Below are 18,731 nucleotides of genomic sequence, written 5' to 3'. Positions count from 1 at the left end.
AATCATAGCACTTAGCATACATCACAATTTTTACAGTAGTGAAAAATGTGATTTTAAATCCTGTGTGAAGAAATCGTTACAAAGTTTTCTAATAGCACATACAAATTCTATCCAGACTCCTCGTTATTATTTTAGTGATTGCCATCCTTACTCCTGCTTCCACAGAAAATCAGTTACAAGCATTTAAGGACACACCTGGCTGTATTGCAAAAGTTTAGCCAAAGGCAGCAGGTTTTAAAATAGCTCAATCTGTCATATTCTGAAATGAAGCTTGAAGTTAACCCAATTTCAAATGCAAATGGAGTAAACTTGGCATTCTCACCATCAAATGCTACGATATCCACTACTTCAGTTATGAAGCTGCTTTTGAAAGATCTCTTGTAAGTAAATATGACTTTAAAGAAGCATCCTGGTTAGCCATTTTAAGTGATGTTAAGTTGGAAAAATACATCTTTTTTTACAGCTTTGTCATTTTTGAAGTCACAAGCATACAGTTTTAGATAGGACAGTAATTTCATGACAGCACAGTAGTATCTAGTAGGCATGGATGAAGACAGCTATATCAAGTTATGCTGCTCTTCCACAGTAAGCTATTTCTGCCATGAACTGCTGGTTTAGATCCAGTTCACCATGTCTTGATACAAAAGCACTTTAGCAAAAGACGAAAATGACACATAACTCACTAGAAACTTAAAATACCATCCTACTAGAGAACAACTGTCCTTGTGTTTTTATTTTATGTTAAAAGCAGAGAAGGCTGTACATAACGCAAGCAAAACTACATAGGCATAAGTCGAGAGCTTTTCTGGCTCAGCACTAGTTGTTGTTCTAATGCTTAAACTTTGCTATCCCTTTACATTACAACTGAAGGATTTTGCCTTCAGTAAAGCAGACAGTTTTTCAGTTATTATATGAGGAGGTTTTTTTGTATTTTCCTTCTTTCATTTTACTGAGAACACCTAAAAGAAAACACACTGTTTCTTGGAAATTCATCTGCTTCTGCAGTTATTTCTCAACTTGTGTTACCTCACTGTAGCTCTACAGAAATTCTGCTTTCTTACAGAGAGGAATTTAGAGCCAGATGTCTTTTTCCATATAAATATGTCCAGTATTAAAGGGGTCTTATTCAGGAGAGACCATACAAAGCTGCAGAAATAGGGGAACTTTGCCCAAGGTGACATATATAGAGGAAAAACTGATGTATTTTCCAAGGTCATAAGAACCCATCACTAGGGTTTGGAGCTCTAGATGAGATTAAGGTGCAGGGAAATCAGTACTCTGAAATCAGGAAACATTTTGGCCAGCACTGCCCAGGATTAATCTTTCCAATCATGGTGTTAAAGATTCAAACCATGAAGACTGTTTCAAACATCTGGATGTACTGCCCATCTCATGCTAATATACCCACTGAGGTGTCCCACAGCACTGCTGCTCCCAGACCAGCTGCCAGTCACTGAATGGGAACCAACTGCAATTATGAAGCTGTGTGGGATCAGGAGCAATCATCTGGGTGCAGAACTGGCACATGAACAACTGAGGAGCCATGAGGGGCAAGCATGAACTCAGCTCAGCTGTGCTAGTATCTGCATCCCCTTGGTCACAGAGGGGTGGAAGCAGAAAAAGATAAGTGGGACACACATGTGAAACGTCTTTCTCTTACACGAATTCATGTCTACCTAATTACTTTCATAACTTTGGGACAGACAACTGTTTTTTGATCCTTTTACAACTCTTGAGGGAGACAGACCTGCTCATTAGCACAATGATTATGCAGATTCTGAAATGTCACTGACTTCTTTAGCTAAGCAGGGCCCCAAGGAGGGACGTGAAAAATAAAGACAGCCAGAAAATTATTTCTAAAGTAAAATGTCTTTTGGATTCTACCTGAAGTAATAGGCAATCAGACTTTCCAAAATACGCAACAGAAAATAACTAGTAAAAAAAAAAAACAGGGAGAGCATTTATTTGTTAAAATTATAGTCTCTGTTACCTTCTTAATTTTATTTTCAATAAATGCTTGTTCACCAGAAGAATTTATTGTTGCCATTCCACTACGAAGCCAGCCACAGATAAACTCATAGGTGTCCCAGTCCGTAGGATTTACGTGGAAAAGATACTCTGCTCCTTGGTAATATGACCATGGTAGTTCTAGAAAACGAGCAGAAGAGCGAGAACTGTGCAGGCATAAAACCTCACTGGAATTCACGTTCTTTGCAACTCACGTGGCCTGCTTCCAGCCACCTGTCATGGGACAATATTCCACAACTAGCAGCAAAACCGTATTTGACAGATTGAATTATGACAACGAATGGATAATTAGCAATTTTCGGCTTTATATTATATCCTGTGTTAACATAGCAATATTAACAGGGTTGCCTGGACTTTGCAAAAAAGCAATTTTAATGTTATTGAGAGGATATCAAATTCACGTGTGTAATACTGGCAATATTTATTTTTTTTTTTATCTAACCTAAGTAGGATCTTACTTTTCAGTGTTCTTAACCAAAAGAGCAGCACATGTTCTTCTGTAGCAACAAGAAGTTCCTACAAGGTTACATAATTTAAGTTTTTAACTTAAAACAGTTTAGTTATTTATTTTTACCAACAGCTTACATTACATTTTTTAATGATAATATTTCAAGATGTGACAAAAAATTAGAAAAAAGGTTTTCATACCAGCTATGTACCAATCTGGATTCTTTGGTTTAACACCTGCGAAAATACATAAATAAATTAAAACACATCAGATTAAGAATGAGAAGAGATACTGCACTGAAATTACTTTCCCCGCATGGTGAGAATTTAATCGAAATGATGAAGAATGTTGCTATTCATGTCCAGGGACAAAAAAAGAAAAAAATTGCCACACCTAGCAATCTTAACATTTTTAGCAACTTTTATACATCAGGACTTTGGTTAACTCCTGCTAGCTAAATACTAATCGTTGCTACCCATTTTTAACCTGCCTGAACAGATAAGTCTTTGTAACTGGCCAACAAACCCTAATGGTTGCATGCAGCTTTGCCATGATTTCATGCAGAAGACCAATAGGGAGATTTGGACAAAGAACAGTCTTTTAGATATTTTTTCTTGTTTCCCCTGAATTACAAGTCAAGGATGTAATATGCAATGTGTGTTAATTAAAATTTCACCTTTTGGTATTTTGCATATCCATTCACGTTTTTCATTGCAGTGAGCAGGAAAGACTGTTTTATTTACTTTGAACACACCACAGTTTCTTGAATCATCTTCAACATATTTGCTCTCCAAAAATGAAGACACAACCTGCAAACAGCACAGACATTATTTTTAAGGGAAAATTCAAGATAAAGCATTTCAAAATTATTATAATGGAAAAAAAGGAAGGATATGGAGATGTGCTTCATGAAGAAGTAACTTCCAGACTAGGGAACTAGAGGATTACCTAAGTTATGGTGGTATAATATTAAAAATGGGATCCATACTAATTTTCTTGCGATGTCCTGTTCAATTTCCTATCTTAAATCAGACTCTACCTTTGTAAAAGAAATTGCATAGCTATGAAACCTAAAAGTTTTTTGACATGGCACTGGAACAGTATCCCCAGGGAAGTGGTCATGGCCCCAAGCTTGCCCAGAAGCATTTGGACAACATTCTCAGACATACAGTTTGATTTTGGGTGGTGCTGTGTAGAACCAGGAGTTGGACTCAATGATCCTTGTGGGTCCCTTCCAACTCGGGATATTCTAGGATTCTATGATTAGCAGTGGTCGTCCAAGCCCAACAGCCTTTGCTTTGGTTCAGCACCTTACATGACTGAACTTTGCACTCATATTCTGCAATTACTTAAGTAGTGACGGCAGAGCTGGCACCGTTCCTTACGGCTGAAAACTAATTACAGTTCAAAAACTGACCCTTCTGTGTACTCCAAAATCCACATGCTTGTTCAGAAATCTTTTACAATGCAGTGTGACATATCCTGGGCTAACCACAACATGCTTTGCAGGAAAGCACACATCCACAAAACTTTATAATTCTACTAAATTCCTTTTGCAGTTGTACAACCCTTTTGCACAGGCTGTTTTAATAGTAGTATAATCCCTGCTGTAACAATTATTTTAAATGTAGTATGTGGTTGTGAAAAAAGCAGAACTTTCCTGGCCAACATTTGTCAGTTCACATGGCTTATTTTGGGGAACTGATGCACAGATATTACTTGAGAGGTTTCTGAAATATATAGTATACGTGTATTTACAGGTGTTCTGTCAGACCACTGCCACGTCCCTCCAGAAAGTGGGTTTCTTTTATTAAATCCAATCCAGAATTGTCTTTCTTCTGTCCTGTGGTGGGAGCAGAAAAATACTTCTTACACGCTTTTTCCTTAGCTATTTCACAGATTATTTTTAAATTAGTGCAAATACTCATTCATTTACTTATCTCACGTATCATACTGTATTACATGTATTTATAGTTTAGTATCTGGTTTTGTTTCTAAAATGTCAGGTTGTATTTTAAAGAAGAAAATGTTTAAAGTAGGATCAAATTGCAGAACCTTCATTTCTACAGGGAATGTTACTCACAAGACACTTTGACATTAATAGTCATTTGACACCTACTACAGAGATCATCTTCAAAAACAATCACATTACAGTGTTGGTATTACACTTCTTTTCACCCATTTCTAAATTCATGAGTCAAGAGTAGAGACTTCCTTAGATACTATTAAAGAGCATGGAAGGCCTTAAATCATACATTATTTTTACAGATTAATACATTTAAAATAAACCTTGTTGATGTTAATAAAGTGTACTTACCTATCAAAAATTGTATATAACAAATTGTTTAGAAACATCTCTTCATAGATATGGGAAAAACTAGCAAGATGTGCTCCAAAATCTTGGCATAAAGTTTCTGCTTCATCCCATGTTCTTTTCATCAGAACTTTTTCACTGTGAAATATCTGCAATAAAATAAACACTGTCATAAATGCAGTTGATTTTGGAGAGCAAGTTGTTTCAGAAGCCCATAAAAATCAAATATTATTTGCAGTTTTTCCTATAATAAAGTCTTACACATTTCTAACATAGTTCCAATTGAAGTCTTAAAGACTTTTATTCACTTTAAAATACAGTGAAGGATGGTAACAGTTAGGTAGAAGAAATATTTTATCTAAATATTTTTGGAACAGTTGATTCTGCATCAGTGTAGGAATAAATTTGCCATTTCATAAATTCAAGTTTTCCACTTACCTTGTAGCAGTTGAATAGGTTGGCTTCAGACTCCCATCCAAAGTAGCAGGAACTCAAATGTCTTTGAAAAGTAAGTTCAGGTTCTTCATAGGAATTGATTTTTTGCTTGCACAATGACATTGCTTTGAAGTTCCTACAGCTTTTTACCTCCCAATAACCAACAGGGTTCTCTCCGCGCATTGCCACACATCCTCCAGAATGACCTAAAGCACAGAAGTAAGCATCGAGTGCTGGAATAAAGCACTGGAATTTTGTGAATTTTTGGTGAAATGTCTGTTTTATTGGCATCCGGTTCTATATAAAACCTTGATGGGATTACAAAGCTAGCAAGTTCTCTGGTCAGTGACCAGGTTGTAAGCCTGTCTTGGCTGACTTGAGCTTGCAAAATGAACAAAGGATTCCTTTCACAAAATGCAGAAGATAAAATGTGACTTAAAATAGTACCTTAACAAACTGCAGTAGTAAAGCAATAAATGTAGAGTCAAAAACTTGGAAGAAATTAGTGAAATGGCATGTATTTATTTTCATGTCTCCTTCTCTGGTATCTTTAAGAGGTTTATGCTTCAAAAGATGAAGAACTTAAAATTCTAGTCATCTAAAGAGTCAAAAGCTTGGCAACAACATTGGTGGTCATATTTGAATATTCAAATGTTCTGTACATTAACCTGCTATTTAATTTTATCATTTCTATTTTCTTGTAAAGTTTTCCTCTGTATTACTATAAAGCAAAAAAAAAAAAAAAAAAAAAAAAAAAAATCAAACAAGCAAACTAAGTATCAGCAAACTGAAGAGGAAGAAGAAAAAAAACCTCCACAGTGTCCTTATTGTCAGAAATGTATGTAAGACAATCGATACTCTCTTCTTCATATAAAATGCCAAAATGGCAAACGATGTGTAATGAGAGTTTTTTGCTCCCCACAAGTCTTTATTTTTGTTTTGTTTTGTTTTTTTTTGGTTTTGTTTTTAAATCAGTGCATTACTCACGTGGCTGATGCTTGTTCCAGTTTGCGTAGCTCACAGAGTGATTCTTCCCATCTGTTGTTAGCCAAAAGTATTCTCCTGTGTTATTAAGGTCTTGCAGACCTATCCAAAAATAAGTTCTCTCAGATTTTACCATGCTACGGATCATGCTGGTGATAAAAGCTTGTTCAAACCTTAACAAAATGATCAGGACAAAAAGCTTGTTAGAATATATATCAATTGGTGTTGTGGCAAGTAGGCATCATGAAAAAATGTAATCACCCAAGAATAGAAAAATATCTAAAACGTATTTAATTTTCTTTACAGAATTCTGTGGTAAATTTCACACAAAACTCTGTAGTATAAAGCAAGCATATTTTTTCCTCCTTCTTCTTCCTTTTTATTTTTTGCTCTCCAGCATTTGTGCACATTCAAGGAACCATACATTGAAATCTCTCAATGCTTATGCTACAAAATGTTAAAACAGAATATATTCATGATGAACAGATAAAAGTAAGGAAGTCTTTAAAGTAGAAAAGATAGTAGGGTCACAAAAAGATACAGAATAAAGAAAAGCAAAAGCTTTAGCACAGAAGTATCTTATTAGAACTGGACACACAAAATGGCTCTAAAAATCAGAGCTGAAGGATTCAAAGCACCAGCTGTTCCGAGCTGTTTTGACTGCAGAAGCAATTAGTTTTTCCTTCTGAAATTTATTCATTTAGAAACTTAGATGAGACATTTAGATCTTTTTCAAGTAATAATGGTTGCATACAGCAGCCCCTTGTCACTTCAATGTAATTTATTCAGATATAATTGGTATAGCATTATACAAAAATGTTTTAGTTTATAAGCACATTTAATCAGCTTATGAAAATATACATGTTAAAGTTCTCCGCTTGATAAAGACTTATAAAACTTCTCTATTTTTTTCCTCCAGATTGTGAAAAGAACTGCTAAATACCGTAAGAATGATGTTAATGTAAAAATCTGAATGTATCTGTAACACTGAGTGACTGAGAACTTCTTTATTTATTTTTCATTTCCTTTGCATGTTCTCTTTTTACATCAACTCTTTCTATCCAATATAATTTTAATGAATATTTCAGGATCAACACACTGAGAAGTTTTTATATTTGTCACATCAGAGCAACAAAGCTAAGCAGTAATTAAATTTTAAGCTAACCTAGCTTCCTTTGTTGCTCCAACATCGGAACTGGAAACTAATGTAATAAACAGTGATGGCTACACCCAGCAAAAATAAAATAAAAACAAGTAAAGAGAAAAACATAGAACACATGCTTCCAGTGATGTGCAGCATGCCCTTAGCTCCCTTTCAAGTTTGAGTTGTAAACACTCAGCTGCCCAGAATTTGTCCTTTATTCTCTTAGTAAGAATTATTGCTGCATTGCAGTATACCATTGTATTTACTTTGCACAATCCTGAAATCACCTAGCAGGCCAAATTTCCATTAATTTAAAACCTTATGTTGGGTAGCCCACGTTTTCCTGAAGTTTCTAGCTATCGCACATCTGATTATAAGTGGTCACAGTGCTTCTCCCAGGGTCCTAAAGGGATGGAAGATTTCCTCTTTAAGGCTTTTTTGTTTGTTTTTGTTGTTACTGTTGTGATTTTTTTAAAAAACACGTATGTGTAGATTAAAGCATGCATAATATAGATCTATTTGAAATAGCAGTATGTCAAACTAATTGGAATCCAACATATAGGGTAAGTCATAAAACAGACCAGAGAAAATCCAAGCATCTGGACATCTGAGGAGAAGAAGGCTTTGCTGAGGCTGGAATATAGGTAGATAGAAAAAAAAAGGAAGACAGAGGTCAGATGCTCTTCAAACATATATGCTCTCCCCTGGGTTTGCTGAGGATTCATGTAAAACGTAAAACTAAATAAAAACATTTATAAAACAGTAATTGATTTGGATTAAAATCTTAAGGATTTTGATCACAAAAGTTAAATGCACTGTCATTTTTCAGTATAGCTTCCAAGTACACTGATAAAATTTCTTAAAGATGTTACATACCTTTGTATAAAGTGCTTTGTTTAGATTCCTGCATGCTCACGTGTGCACATTGCTATACATCTAAAGTAGACTAACAACTGCTTTTTACTAAAATTATTTTCAATTAAAAAATAAAGCAGAACAAACCTTTTATTCTCACCAATGTTAGTAATTATGCTCAACTCTCACACAAACAATATTTCATAATAGTAATATCTTTTGCCATGCAATGCTTTCTGAAGTTAGAATAGCTCTTGTTAGAAGCATCTTCACACTGTCTGATAGGATTAACTACCTGTTTGTTACTGAAACAAGTGCAGATGGGCAGAAATAACCACTGGAAGCATGTTCAAAACTTCGAGGGGTACTGTCGATTTTGTAACAATATCCACCATGTCTTTCCCATCCCTTTAAAGAAATGAACATTGTTTTATGGATTATTATATTGCTGTTAAAAACTTGATCCCCTTTTGTTGTTTCTGTCTGTTCGTCACTTGTGACCCTACAGCCCTCTTCCTTTCCACTGTGGCTCCAGAACACTTACCCTCAAGGTCACTGAAAAGGTGGGTGAATTTAATGAAATAAAGTTGAAATCCTTAAACTGTGCAAAAACTGGCTAAATACACACAGGCGGTAACATCTTTCATGGGCAGGACGAAGATATGGGCAACTTAAAGGCACTCCCTCCACACACTACTTCTGTTTGCATTTTATACTTTGAACATTGATTTACTGACTTAGTCTGGGGGTGTATGCCAAGCTTTTTGGCACGAAGCATGTAGTAGCACTCTGGTTTATAGCTGTAGTAGCTCATTCCTGATATTGAATATCTGAAGTGCAAGGTAAACATTGCCTTGTTAAATTCAGTTAAGTTGCTTTAAAAAAAAAAAAAAAAAAAAAAAAAAAAAAAAAAAAGCATTACCTATGCCCTTTGTCTTCAAGTGTAAATTGAAATATGTATGTAAACTCCGGGATTTGGGGGGTGGAAGAGGTTTAAAGTATTGAATAAAAAGCTCCTCTACATCATTCCTGGCAACTACAGAAAAAGCTTTTTTAAAAAATAGCTATGGTGACACAAGGCCTCCTCCTTCACACAGCATGCTCAAGTGCGTTTCTTCCTTGTTCAACTCTTGGCATGTTTAGTCACTCAACAAATTTCCCCTTCTCATTACCACTTCTCTGTCTTTTTTGGCAGGGTAGAGAGGTCAGAAATCAAATTAACTGTGGGAGAGGCTGTCATACAAACAGTCAGAGCAACAAATCACCCAGCCTGGCCCACAGCCACCCAAGCGCTCTGTGGGAGGGCAGGTGAGAAACAGCAAAGCTCTGGTTCCCTTCAGCTGGAGTCCTCCAGTGATCAAGTGAATTGCATGAAATTAAGTAAACACAATCATTCTAACCTCTTGGAAATTTTAATTGGGAACAAATGGCACCTCATAACCTTCCTCTGAAAGCTTTCTTGGTGCCTTAAGTCTGGAGGAAAGAAATTTGACACTAATCTTTATTAAAAATAATAATAACTGTGGAGTAACTAGACGATGGTAAGTTTGCATTGAGGGCAAACACGGGTTGAGAAATTCCAAACTTTAAAGGCTGAGTAATCAGTCAACCAAATGGCATTCAGTGCAGATAAATATGATGTGATGTATTATGGGGACCTCTCCTGTCCCCACCGAATCATTTCATTTGTGCTGTGAGGGACACCTACCTTGCTCCTACCAGACAGGAATGAGATTTGGGGGTTACCTTCCACGGAAACACCAGCTTTGTCAGTAAGTCAGATCAAACATTAAGAATTAGAAGGAGGGAGAGAACAGAGAAAGCAATTATGTCCTTTAAAATTCATTTTTTATTTCATTTTTTTGAGTTGCAGCCCCCAATCTCAAAAAAGGATGTTAGAAAAGAAGGGCAACAAGGATGACCAAATATATGTAATTGCTTCCACATAAATAATAACCAAGTAGGTTGGGTCTCTTCAGTCTGGAGAAGTGATGCCTTAAGGAAGGTACTACACACATCTACAAAACCAGGAGTGCCATGGAGGCAGGTGTGACTACCCCAACAGGAGACTTTGGGGATAACAAATGAAGCTTAGCAAGGAGGAGGTGGATTCAATGTGGAAGACAGTGTTTTTCCACACAAAGGGTAGCAGATTTATAGATATCAGTAAGTAATGTTGTAAACTCAAAGAATTAGAATGAGTTCAAGAGAAAATTGGACAAGCACTTGGAGGGGAAAACCAGTGTGAACTCTTAGATACACAAATCATAAAAGGCTCTGGAACTCCCCCGAATGGTCGGAGGTCAAGGGAAATTGGGGGATGTGTTACCCACATTTGCCCTTTTCTGCTCTTCCCCAGACATTGCTTCTGGCCACTGCTGGGAAGCAGAGCACGACCCGGATGGACCCTTATTCTGAGCAGTTGTCCTTCTCTTTATGAGGTTTTATAGCTTTAATAGCAATTCTCTTCTCAAAACTGCAGTTCTCTCATACTACAACATCCACACAGACAAATGCTTGATTTAGTACTATACTGTTATCTTTTAATGCACTAACTGAAGTGTAGAAGACTGAAGAAAGTTACCAGTACCAATATTGTCAGTTCTGTACACAGAAACTCCCAACTCAATTACCAAACAGCTGACAACTCCACTGCCTGTTTCAAAAGCTGATTTAAAGAAAATGTCTAAAGCTGTTATTTCAGTTTTGGGGAAAACTGCATAGAGAATGTGACCTTTGCAATACAATGTTTATTGTCACTAATAGCCTGCCAACTAGGAAAAAAGAATAGTTGACCTGCTAAGGGAAAAAAAGTCCTTAACACTTCTTGTGTTTTCAAAAGACAGAAGTGTAGGTTTCTGCCGTAACTTGATATTGCAAAAACTTCATTCAGCAGCACCACAGAGAATTTTAAGGACTAGTTCATCCAATTCACAAGTCATAAAATCAACATGAGATAAAAGCTCAGTAATAACAGATAAGACTATAAAGCTTTGTAAAAATAAATAATTATGCCCAAGGCCAAAGCTCCCTGAGTCTATCAACCATCACACATGAATGACAGTAACAGGTTAACGAAGCAAAAGATCAAATGTGAGAAACACCAATAGGTACTCTATACATTTAGGGTAGATTAGCAACAGAAAAAAAAAAGAAAGAAGTGTAACTGTATGAAATAAAGAGCTAGCCCTAGAAAACTAGGCTGACAAGTAACAAAAATATATATAGAGAATATTAAAAGAGTATTCTTAAGACAAAATGTCTGAAATAAAAGGCAACTTTCAGTAAGCTTAGAACTGATTTAACTTGATTAAATGAATATGACTCTTTCGTGTCAGAAAGAAAAGAATCTATAGAAATCAAGAGACTGTAAGAGCATTCACTATGTATTTCTAGAGGGTATGAAACATTAACAAGCAGAAATTTATTCTGAACAGGAAGCTTGCCAGAGCATACCAAACTACTTAAAACCAATGACTCTTAAATCTCAGTTCTGTGCGGTACCCAAAGTTCAAGTGCTGTCAGCTCCTAACTACAACTGGAAGTCCTGATGCTCAGCACATTTTTTCACTTGGTCAGGACTTTAACAAACTTTTCTTAACACTTCTAACACATGGCATTCTTGAGTGCTAAAATACATTGGTCCAAATGAATCAATCATCCTAAACTTTTGGAAATTTTAACCTGGAACAAAGCAGTAATGATATGGCCAGAACGCTATACATCTGGGGAAAAACAGCATCCGGCTCCGGACAGTTTAGCTTCCACCTTCTTACAATTTAACTGAACTATGAAAAGAGGCAAAAAAAAATGAAAAAAAAAAAAAAAAAAAAAAAAGGAAGAAAATGACCTAAAGGGTAAAGAAGTTAGAGGGCATATACTTTTGTTGATAGAAAAAGGAGAAGAGGTTCACAGAACTTCTCCAGAGTTTTGAATGACAACATTTTAAGAACATAAATTCCACAAGTTTGTTGTTTACACTGTTGTATACACAGGTAAAGGAAGCAATGGCAAATAAAATCATACTTTAAAGAGTTACCTATTACTAGTAAAATGTCAAGCCTAAAAGCCTGAAAACATATTGTAATGTCCTATTAGGTAGCTAGCTGCGCTCCTTCCCGTTTTTGCTTGAAAGTAAAAGGAATGCTAATGTATGAGTAGAAGAGTTCATTCTCCGTGTCAATGAAACCGATTGTTTTTCACCCTGACATTCCTTTTAAATGTATGAAAACCATGTGTGGGATGAGGCATCATATAACAGCCATTATTTGCACAGATGGTGTACAAAAGGGTTTTCACTTTTGATCTAGAAAGAAATAGGAACTTGGGTCACAACTGCTGACAATGCAACGAACCATGAGAGGCATTTGGGGAAAGCTTTTAATCTTGCCTTACATTTTAGTTTACATATTTTTAAGGCAAACAATGAGATTTTTCCTAGCAAAACATGCATGTCTTCAGTATGAAAAATGAAAATTATGTATCTACTCACTGACACCCGTATACTCTACACCTCTATTTATAATTCTGTTTTATCAGTAAGGTTCTGAAACAAACAAACAAAAAAAACATTAACTCCCTTACCTCTGGACAACTTGATTCCATCTCAGAAGAAACATTATTAAATTCCCCTGCTTTTTTGCAAACATAGAAAGATCCATCTTCACATTTTTTAACTTTCCAATGTCCCTCCTGAGGGGGAGGAAAAAAAAGTATGTTCTCTACATACCCATTCTCATACATATGTAATACACAGATGTTAGATTATACAACTTCTCTTCCTATTTTAACTTTTTAATAGAAACAAGCAACAGAATATTTTTTCTCACTCTCTTCCTTTATTTACCTTTAGATGGATCACTTACTTCTACCAACACTGATCTGAAAAGTCCTGTTGACAATCACACAAAGGAGTTTGTCTCTTTGAATCACTCCTTGGGATGTAATACATTTTAATTAACTAAAACTATAGGCATGCCAGAATGCTTTTCAGAATCATATACTGAACCTCCTTCCCATCCACTGTAGTTCTTTGTAAGATTAACATTTATCTTTGAACAGCCCTTACTCAAAATACTACAGCATTTGTATAATGCAACTTTTAGACATCTATGAATACTGGACATGTACCAATTCTGAACCTTCTTTTCCACTACTGTGTTTTATGCTTTCATTTGTTTGCTTACACTTGTAAAATTAGTAAAATGTAGTTTTGTGTGTCTAAAACCAGGCTTTTACCATTTTCTGCTTCAAATGAGAGCTGACTTTACCAGGTTGTTGTAATTGTTTTGGCTTTCTTATCTATGAATTCAAGATTGCAACTTGGACCTACTGCTGGAGAAACAACAGAAAACACTTCTTGATACAGCTTTCATGCTTTCACAAAATTTACTTTACTGAAAAACTGAACTATAGTGCCACTTAAATCAGGTCTGAGCATATATAAGTATTGTAAATTGTAAAAGTAAAGTACATTTATGACCAAATTAAGAAAAATGCTGCCTGTCATGGTTCAACAGGGCCTAGTCTAAGCTTATTTGAATGTTACTCCCAGTCTTACAACACCTGACTGATTTGGGGGTCAATCTTACCACTCTCAACATCTATAGTTTTATGTAGATCTATGCTACTCCCTGTTTTTGAAAGATGCTTCATGAAAGTTATAAATGTTGACAGCAACATAGAATTAGCACAGTTGAACATTTTTCAAAATATCAACTTGAAGCTTTAAAAACTGGAACTAATGAGTCATGAATTATAATATACACCACTTTGATTTTAAATTACTTTGTCTTTATCAAAATACCTATGAATATTTGCTTGCTTCCATTTGGCAAGCTTTACGTATATAATTTTTTTTTTAATTCAACCTCAAAAATAATAATTAACTTTTCTGTGTAGCAGCACAGCAAAATGTACTGGTTTCTAAAGGCTACGTTATTTTTATTTCAGCTTGAATATATTAGGAATAAAAAGACAAAGTCATACTGCAGGTCATGGTTTACAAGAGTATATACAGTGAAAAAATAAATTATTGTGAGGTGAAATAGGAGTGTCTGTCTTGTTCTTTCAAAAGGAAAAGAAAACTTACAGGTCCTTGTGCTGAAACACAGAGTTGTCCTGTTCTTTGAAAGGTATTAGGTTCTTGGCTGTGCCAGTTGGACAGCTTTACTGGGGTGCTATCTGACCACTTGAAAACAACTGGGGTATTATTACTGTATAACCCAATCCATGTTTCAGTTACGTTTTCTGTAAAAGAATAAAAGATTTCATATTTTAATGATGAAGAAATGATGCCTATTGTTCCTGTAATATCAACACCACTATTGAAATTATTCATGGGATTTCAATAAGAATTATCTTATTTCATGAAAAAAGAAATAGTTGTACGAACTTCAGGAAACCTTACTGATGAGATAATATCCTACTTCCCTTGAAGGCTAAATGGTTTCAAAAGTAGATCAACATATGCAATAATATGCTTTGAAACCCAGAAAAATACAAATCAAGAGCATATGCTCTTGAAGCTTGCATGGAGCAGAAAGCCTAACATGGAAGGGAAAGATTTCTTTTCATAATCTTTCATGGCTCATTCAGCTTTAGATTTTCTCTGAGCAATGGCTTTATGTCCCAGTGAGAGCTCAGTTGTAGCCACAGTGGTTGGTAATCCGTGAAAGATGAGTCTTGAGGTTTGACGTAATGCCTTACTTGACTAGCTACTATAGCTAGTGAAAGCAGATGAGCTTTCAGGCACATAAGCCCTTCTCCTGAAAAGAAGGATAAAGGAGGGCTGAAACACCAGCAGCAGATTTTGAAGCTGACTGCAAGCTGACAATAATTAATTCTATCTACTACAACATTTCTGGAAAAAATGGTGTTTGGTATCTATGGAGGGTGCTAACAGAGGTGAGGAAGACAACCTGTGGTTAATCTCCCAAAGAAAGACAAACAGGACAACAGAGAGGACGGGTGGTGTGAGGGAGGAGAATGCGTGATCATGTCCAGTAATTCCAGTATAATGCACCACTTTGCAACCACAGCTGATGGGATAGAGTTGATAAAACGTGTCACTATGCCCCCAGCTCAAGGAAGTTACAACTCATGGCCGAACTATGCAGTTCTGCTAGGCTAGGGATGTCAGCTTGAAGCACAAAATATTTACGCTTATTTGCTACTGTTACGACAACAGAACTCTTCACACTGTTGCACCTAAGAGCTTTTGTTCATTACGTTCCTTCTGTAATTATTCTACCTTTTAAGGCAACGTGGACTAACAGAGCTGCTTTAATGGTGTTCATCAAACAGGACTCCAACAACACACTTGCAGCAGCAGAAACTCTGCAGCATGAACAAGGCCAACTTGCAAAGCAAAAGACGCTCTGAATTGTTGTTGCTTCCAAGCACAATTCTTGCATGTGGACAATAATTGAGTATTTTGCAACAGTTTGCATGGAACCAGTCAACAACAGGAAAGGACAAAAGCCAGACTGTTGAGGGTTCCTGAGAAGTATGGTAATGCCCAAGAAAGCTGACGCCGTTTTACTGGGGATCTGTGACTTTTGGTATAACCGCTGACTGCCACTTGCCCAGCATGCTCCAGTGCAAGTGCTGCACTCCCATAAAGCACAAGCAGCAGTCTTACAAAAGCCCAGGTGTGAGGTAATCCTGAAACAATAAGGGGAGCATACAGTTTCTCACTGTGTTCCAATATGTTGATTCTTTTCTTTATTATGTTTATTGAAGGCTGTGCCTTACATTTTAAGGACTATTAGAAGAAGCACACATCACACTTTTTTTTGTAAACATCATCTGGGTGTGACACATAATATTGGGCTTACAAGGCCAACAACTTTACATGGCTACACAGGAGAAACACTTCAAGAAACATAGCACACTTTAAACTAATTCTCAAAACTCACCACGTTCAAGCAAGTTACGGAGCAGCTCTGCATCTGCCATGGAGGATATACTAATGAGTCTGCTGTTGTCACTTTGGCACGAGATCAAAGCATCGTTCCAGCTCTTCTCCTCTTTATGAAGTCTATAGCAGTTGCGATTGTGTGGGTACCAGCCAGCATCACAACGAGTGGCATAATACTTCCATGTATCTTTTAATTAACCATGCAAGGTTAGAGTATATTAGACAGAAATACAAAGGTTGTGCTGCATTAAACTATTTTCTTATCTTCAGGTGCTCAAAACAGAGTCATCTTAAGGACATAACACACGGTCTACGGATCACTACCCACAATGCAAACTGATTTTTTTCCCCACCTTATTTTATGACTCAACCATTCAGGCCACTGGACTAGTACAAACACAGTTACAGAACTGTTATTCAATTAAAAACTTTCTTTATCTGCCTTATTACCTTTGGGCCTGATCCAAAACCAGCTGAAGCTTTTTCATAGGCAATACCTACAAAGAGTTTGGTAAATCCCTTTTCAGTATCTGAAACAAGTAGGGAAACTTTTTTTTATAATTTATCAGGAAAAAGTTCAACCTATCTAACTTTTCTTATCAAAACAGAAATTAACATTCCAATAAACACAAAATTGCGTTTAAGTTTCCCACAGAAGGGGCGTCTGAGACATTCTACATACTATACACCTTACAGTCATTATATAAACACTTTGCTTTTTTGGTATATGAAAAGCATAGCACGTCATAAAAATAACTGCATTTATGCTACTTTATCTTCTGTGGGCAATGGGCTAATTCCCTTCTAAGCTGAAAGCCTATTTTTAAACTCAGAAGTGTTGCCCTGTTGTAATATAAAGAGAAAGCATTCTGTAAACCTCTGATGATGTAAGGAACCAATTAAATGCTACGCATATTAAAGTGATTTGTCAGTTTTAAGACTCTTAACATGTTACCCAGAACTGCATTTGAACAGAAGAAAGTGTTACCACTTCAGTTAATGTAAATGGCATTCAACTTAAATTAGCAAGCCTATACTGCAGCTAAGACTGTTCTCATAAATTTATATTCAGGTAGCTTCCTCTTGTTCTCCATCCATACTCACAAAAAGGACACATTAAAATTGAGATACTTACCAAATGTTTCATGCTTTGTCTTACTTAAATATTTCTTGCATACAAAAGGCAATCCAGATTCACACAAGTAACTTTGCCAGCCGTACTTCATTTTTGAATTAATCACCACACAATGATTTTCGCTAAAACGGTCATCAGAGACATCTGCAAATGCATTTTTTTTGAGAAGCATGCAATTAAAAAAATTCAGTTCTTGTAAAATGGCGCTGTATTCTTATTGAACAAATGTATATAAACAGCCCTGCACACCCAAACTTCTAGGAGTGTTACACCAACCCTATGGACAACTGAACGTTAACCACCGCTTACATATATATGGCAATCTTTCCTTGCCTGCTGCTATCAGAGAGGCTAAATCCAGTTCTGGTGTCGATGTTACATGTGCTGGAGGACAGACTTCAAAATACAGCAAACCAAATCTCAAAGCTCATGTTAATGTGCTAGCGTTAATTACAGCATATTCATGTAAACAAATTAAAACTCCTTTCCTCCACGCAACCAGCTAGAACATAGTTTTTAAATATGCAGCTGGAATCTCAAAAATACCCTTAAAAGCAAATGACAGGACTATATCATTAACGCTTTGAATAAATGCATCTCCATGAATGCCACCCACATCCCTAGAATGGGCTTTAGTTCATGAATATGAATAGATATGTCTACAAAAAGAGAGGTACACTGGTCCACTTGATTCACTTTTCAAACGTAGCTGTACGAACAGCTCTCTTGTGCTGCAATTACAGAGAGCATGTAATTACACTGCTGCAACAAATCCAAGAGAAATATCTCATACTTGCTCTCCAGTTCACAAACATCAGTGGTGCTCCATCTGACCACTGCCAACCAGTATCTTCTCCCAGTCTATTCAGGCCTGTCCAAAGCATGATGTCTGTGGCGTTTAACTGCCCTGAAACAGAAAAAATAATCAAAATGACACTTCACACATTCCCCATGTTTTAAAATATCTACAGGTATAGATACACTGTCCTGACTTGTAACAATCAGAATAAAACAAAGTTTCACATCTGTCTCCCGAAGGCTCAGACTTATTTTTTTTTTTTCCTGTTCTTGGAAAAAGTCTATTAGTTTGTTAATCAACACAGCTGAGGAGGAATAAACTCAAAAGGTCTGCAACCCTTCAAGAACTGCCCATCCTGCAAACCCTCCTCACATAAGTTGTTGGTGGCCTTAGATATTACATCTTCAACACCAGCTACAGAAACGCCAGCCTGTCTCAGCCTGCTGTCAGACACAAAACAAACAACTTCCAGTCCCTCTACAGCCTGTACACATATCAAAAAGCTAATGAAATTATTTTAAAAACTTCCTGTTAGCTTATATCCTGTAATTGAAAACCAGCAATAATGGGAAGCAATGGGAAAGAAACCTGAAGCTGCCTTTCACAACACGGTTTTAGTGCCCGGTCCTTCACTCAGTCCTCTTCACCAACACCAAAACAGCCACGAA

At 36.4% G+C, this 18,731-nt stretch overlaps 1 protein-coding gene across 2 annotated transcripts in view; it reads right to left on the bottom strand.

Annotated features, from left to right (window-relative positions):
- PLA2R1 (phospholipase A2 receptor 1) overlaps window positions 1-18,731 on the bottom strand; it is a 43,898-nt gene that overhangs the window by 15,016 nt on the left and 10,151 nt on the right. For both annotated transcript variants that reach the window (XM_084524118.1, XM_084524117.1), the window contains exons 5-17: window positions 18,058-18,171; window positions 17,265-17,408; window positions 16,128-16,316; window positions 14,300-14,457; window positions 12,793-12,900; window positions 8,504-8,616; window positions 6,213-6,382; window positions 5,229-5,431; window positions 4,794-4,939; window positions 4,235-4,319; window positions 3,153-3,285; window positions 2,677-2,712; window positions 1,991-2,148 (exon numbers count right to left, since the gene is read on the bottom strand). In XM_084524118.1, the coding sequence (XP_084380244.1) occupies window positions 1,991-2,148; window positions 2,677-2,712; window positions 3,153-3,285; window positions 4,235-4,319; window positions 4,794-4,939; window positions 5,229-5,431; window positions 6,213-6,382; window positions 8,504-8,616; window positions 12,793-12,900; window positions 14,300-14,457; window positions 16,128-16,316; window positions 17,265-17,408; window positions 18,058-18,171 (1,757 nt within the window). The remainder of the gene's footprint in view (window positions 1-1,990; window positions 2,149-2,676; window positions 2,713-3,152; window positions 3,286-4,234; window positions 4,320-4,793; window positions 4,940-5,228; window positions 5,432-6,212; window positions 6,383-8,503; window positions 8,617-12,792; window positions 12,901-14,299; window positions 14,458-16,127; window positions 16,317-17,264; window positions 17,409-18,057; window positions 18,172-18,731) is intronic.

Source organism: Aythya ferina (assembly GCF_964211825.1).
Source record: "Aythya ferina genome assembly, chromosome: 6".
NCBI lineage: Eukaryota > Metazoa > Chordata > Aves > Anseriformes > Anatidae > Aythya > Aythya ferina.
Note: the sequence above shows the minus strand (reverse complement) of the source record. Positions and strands in the feature narration are given on the sequence as shown.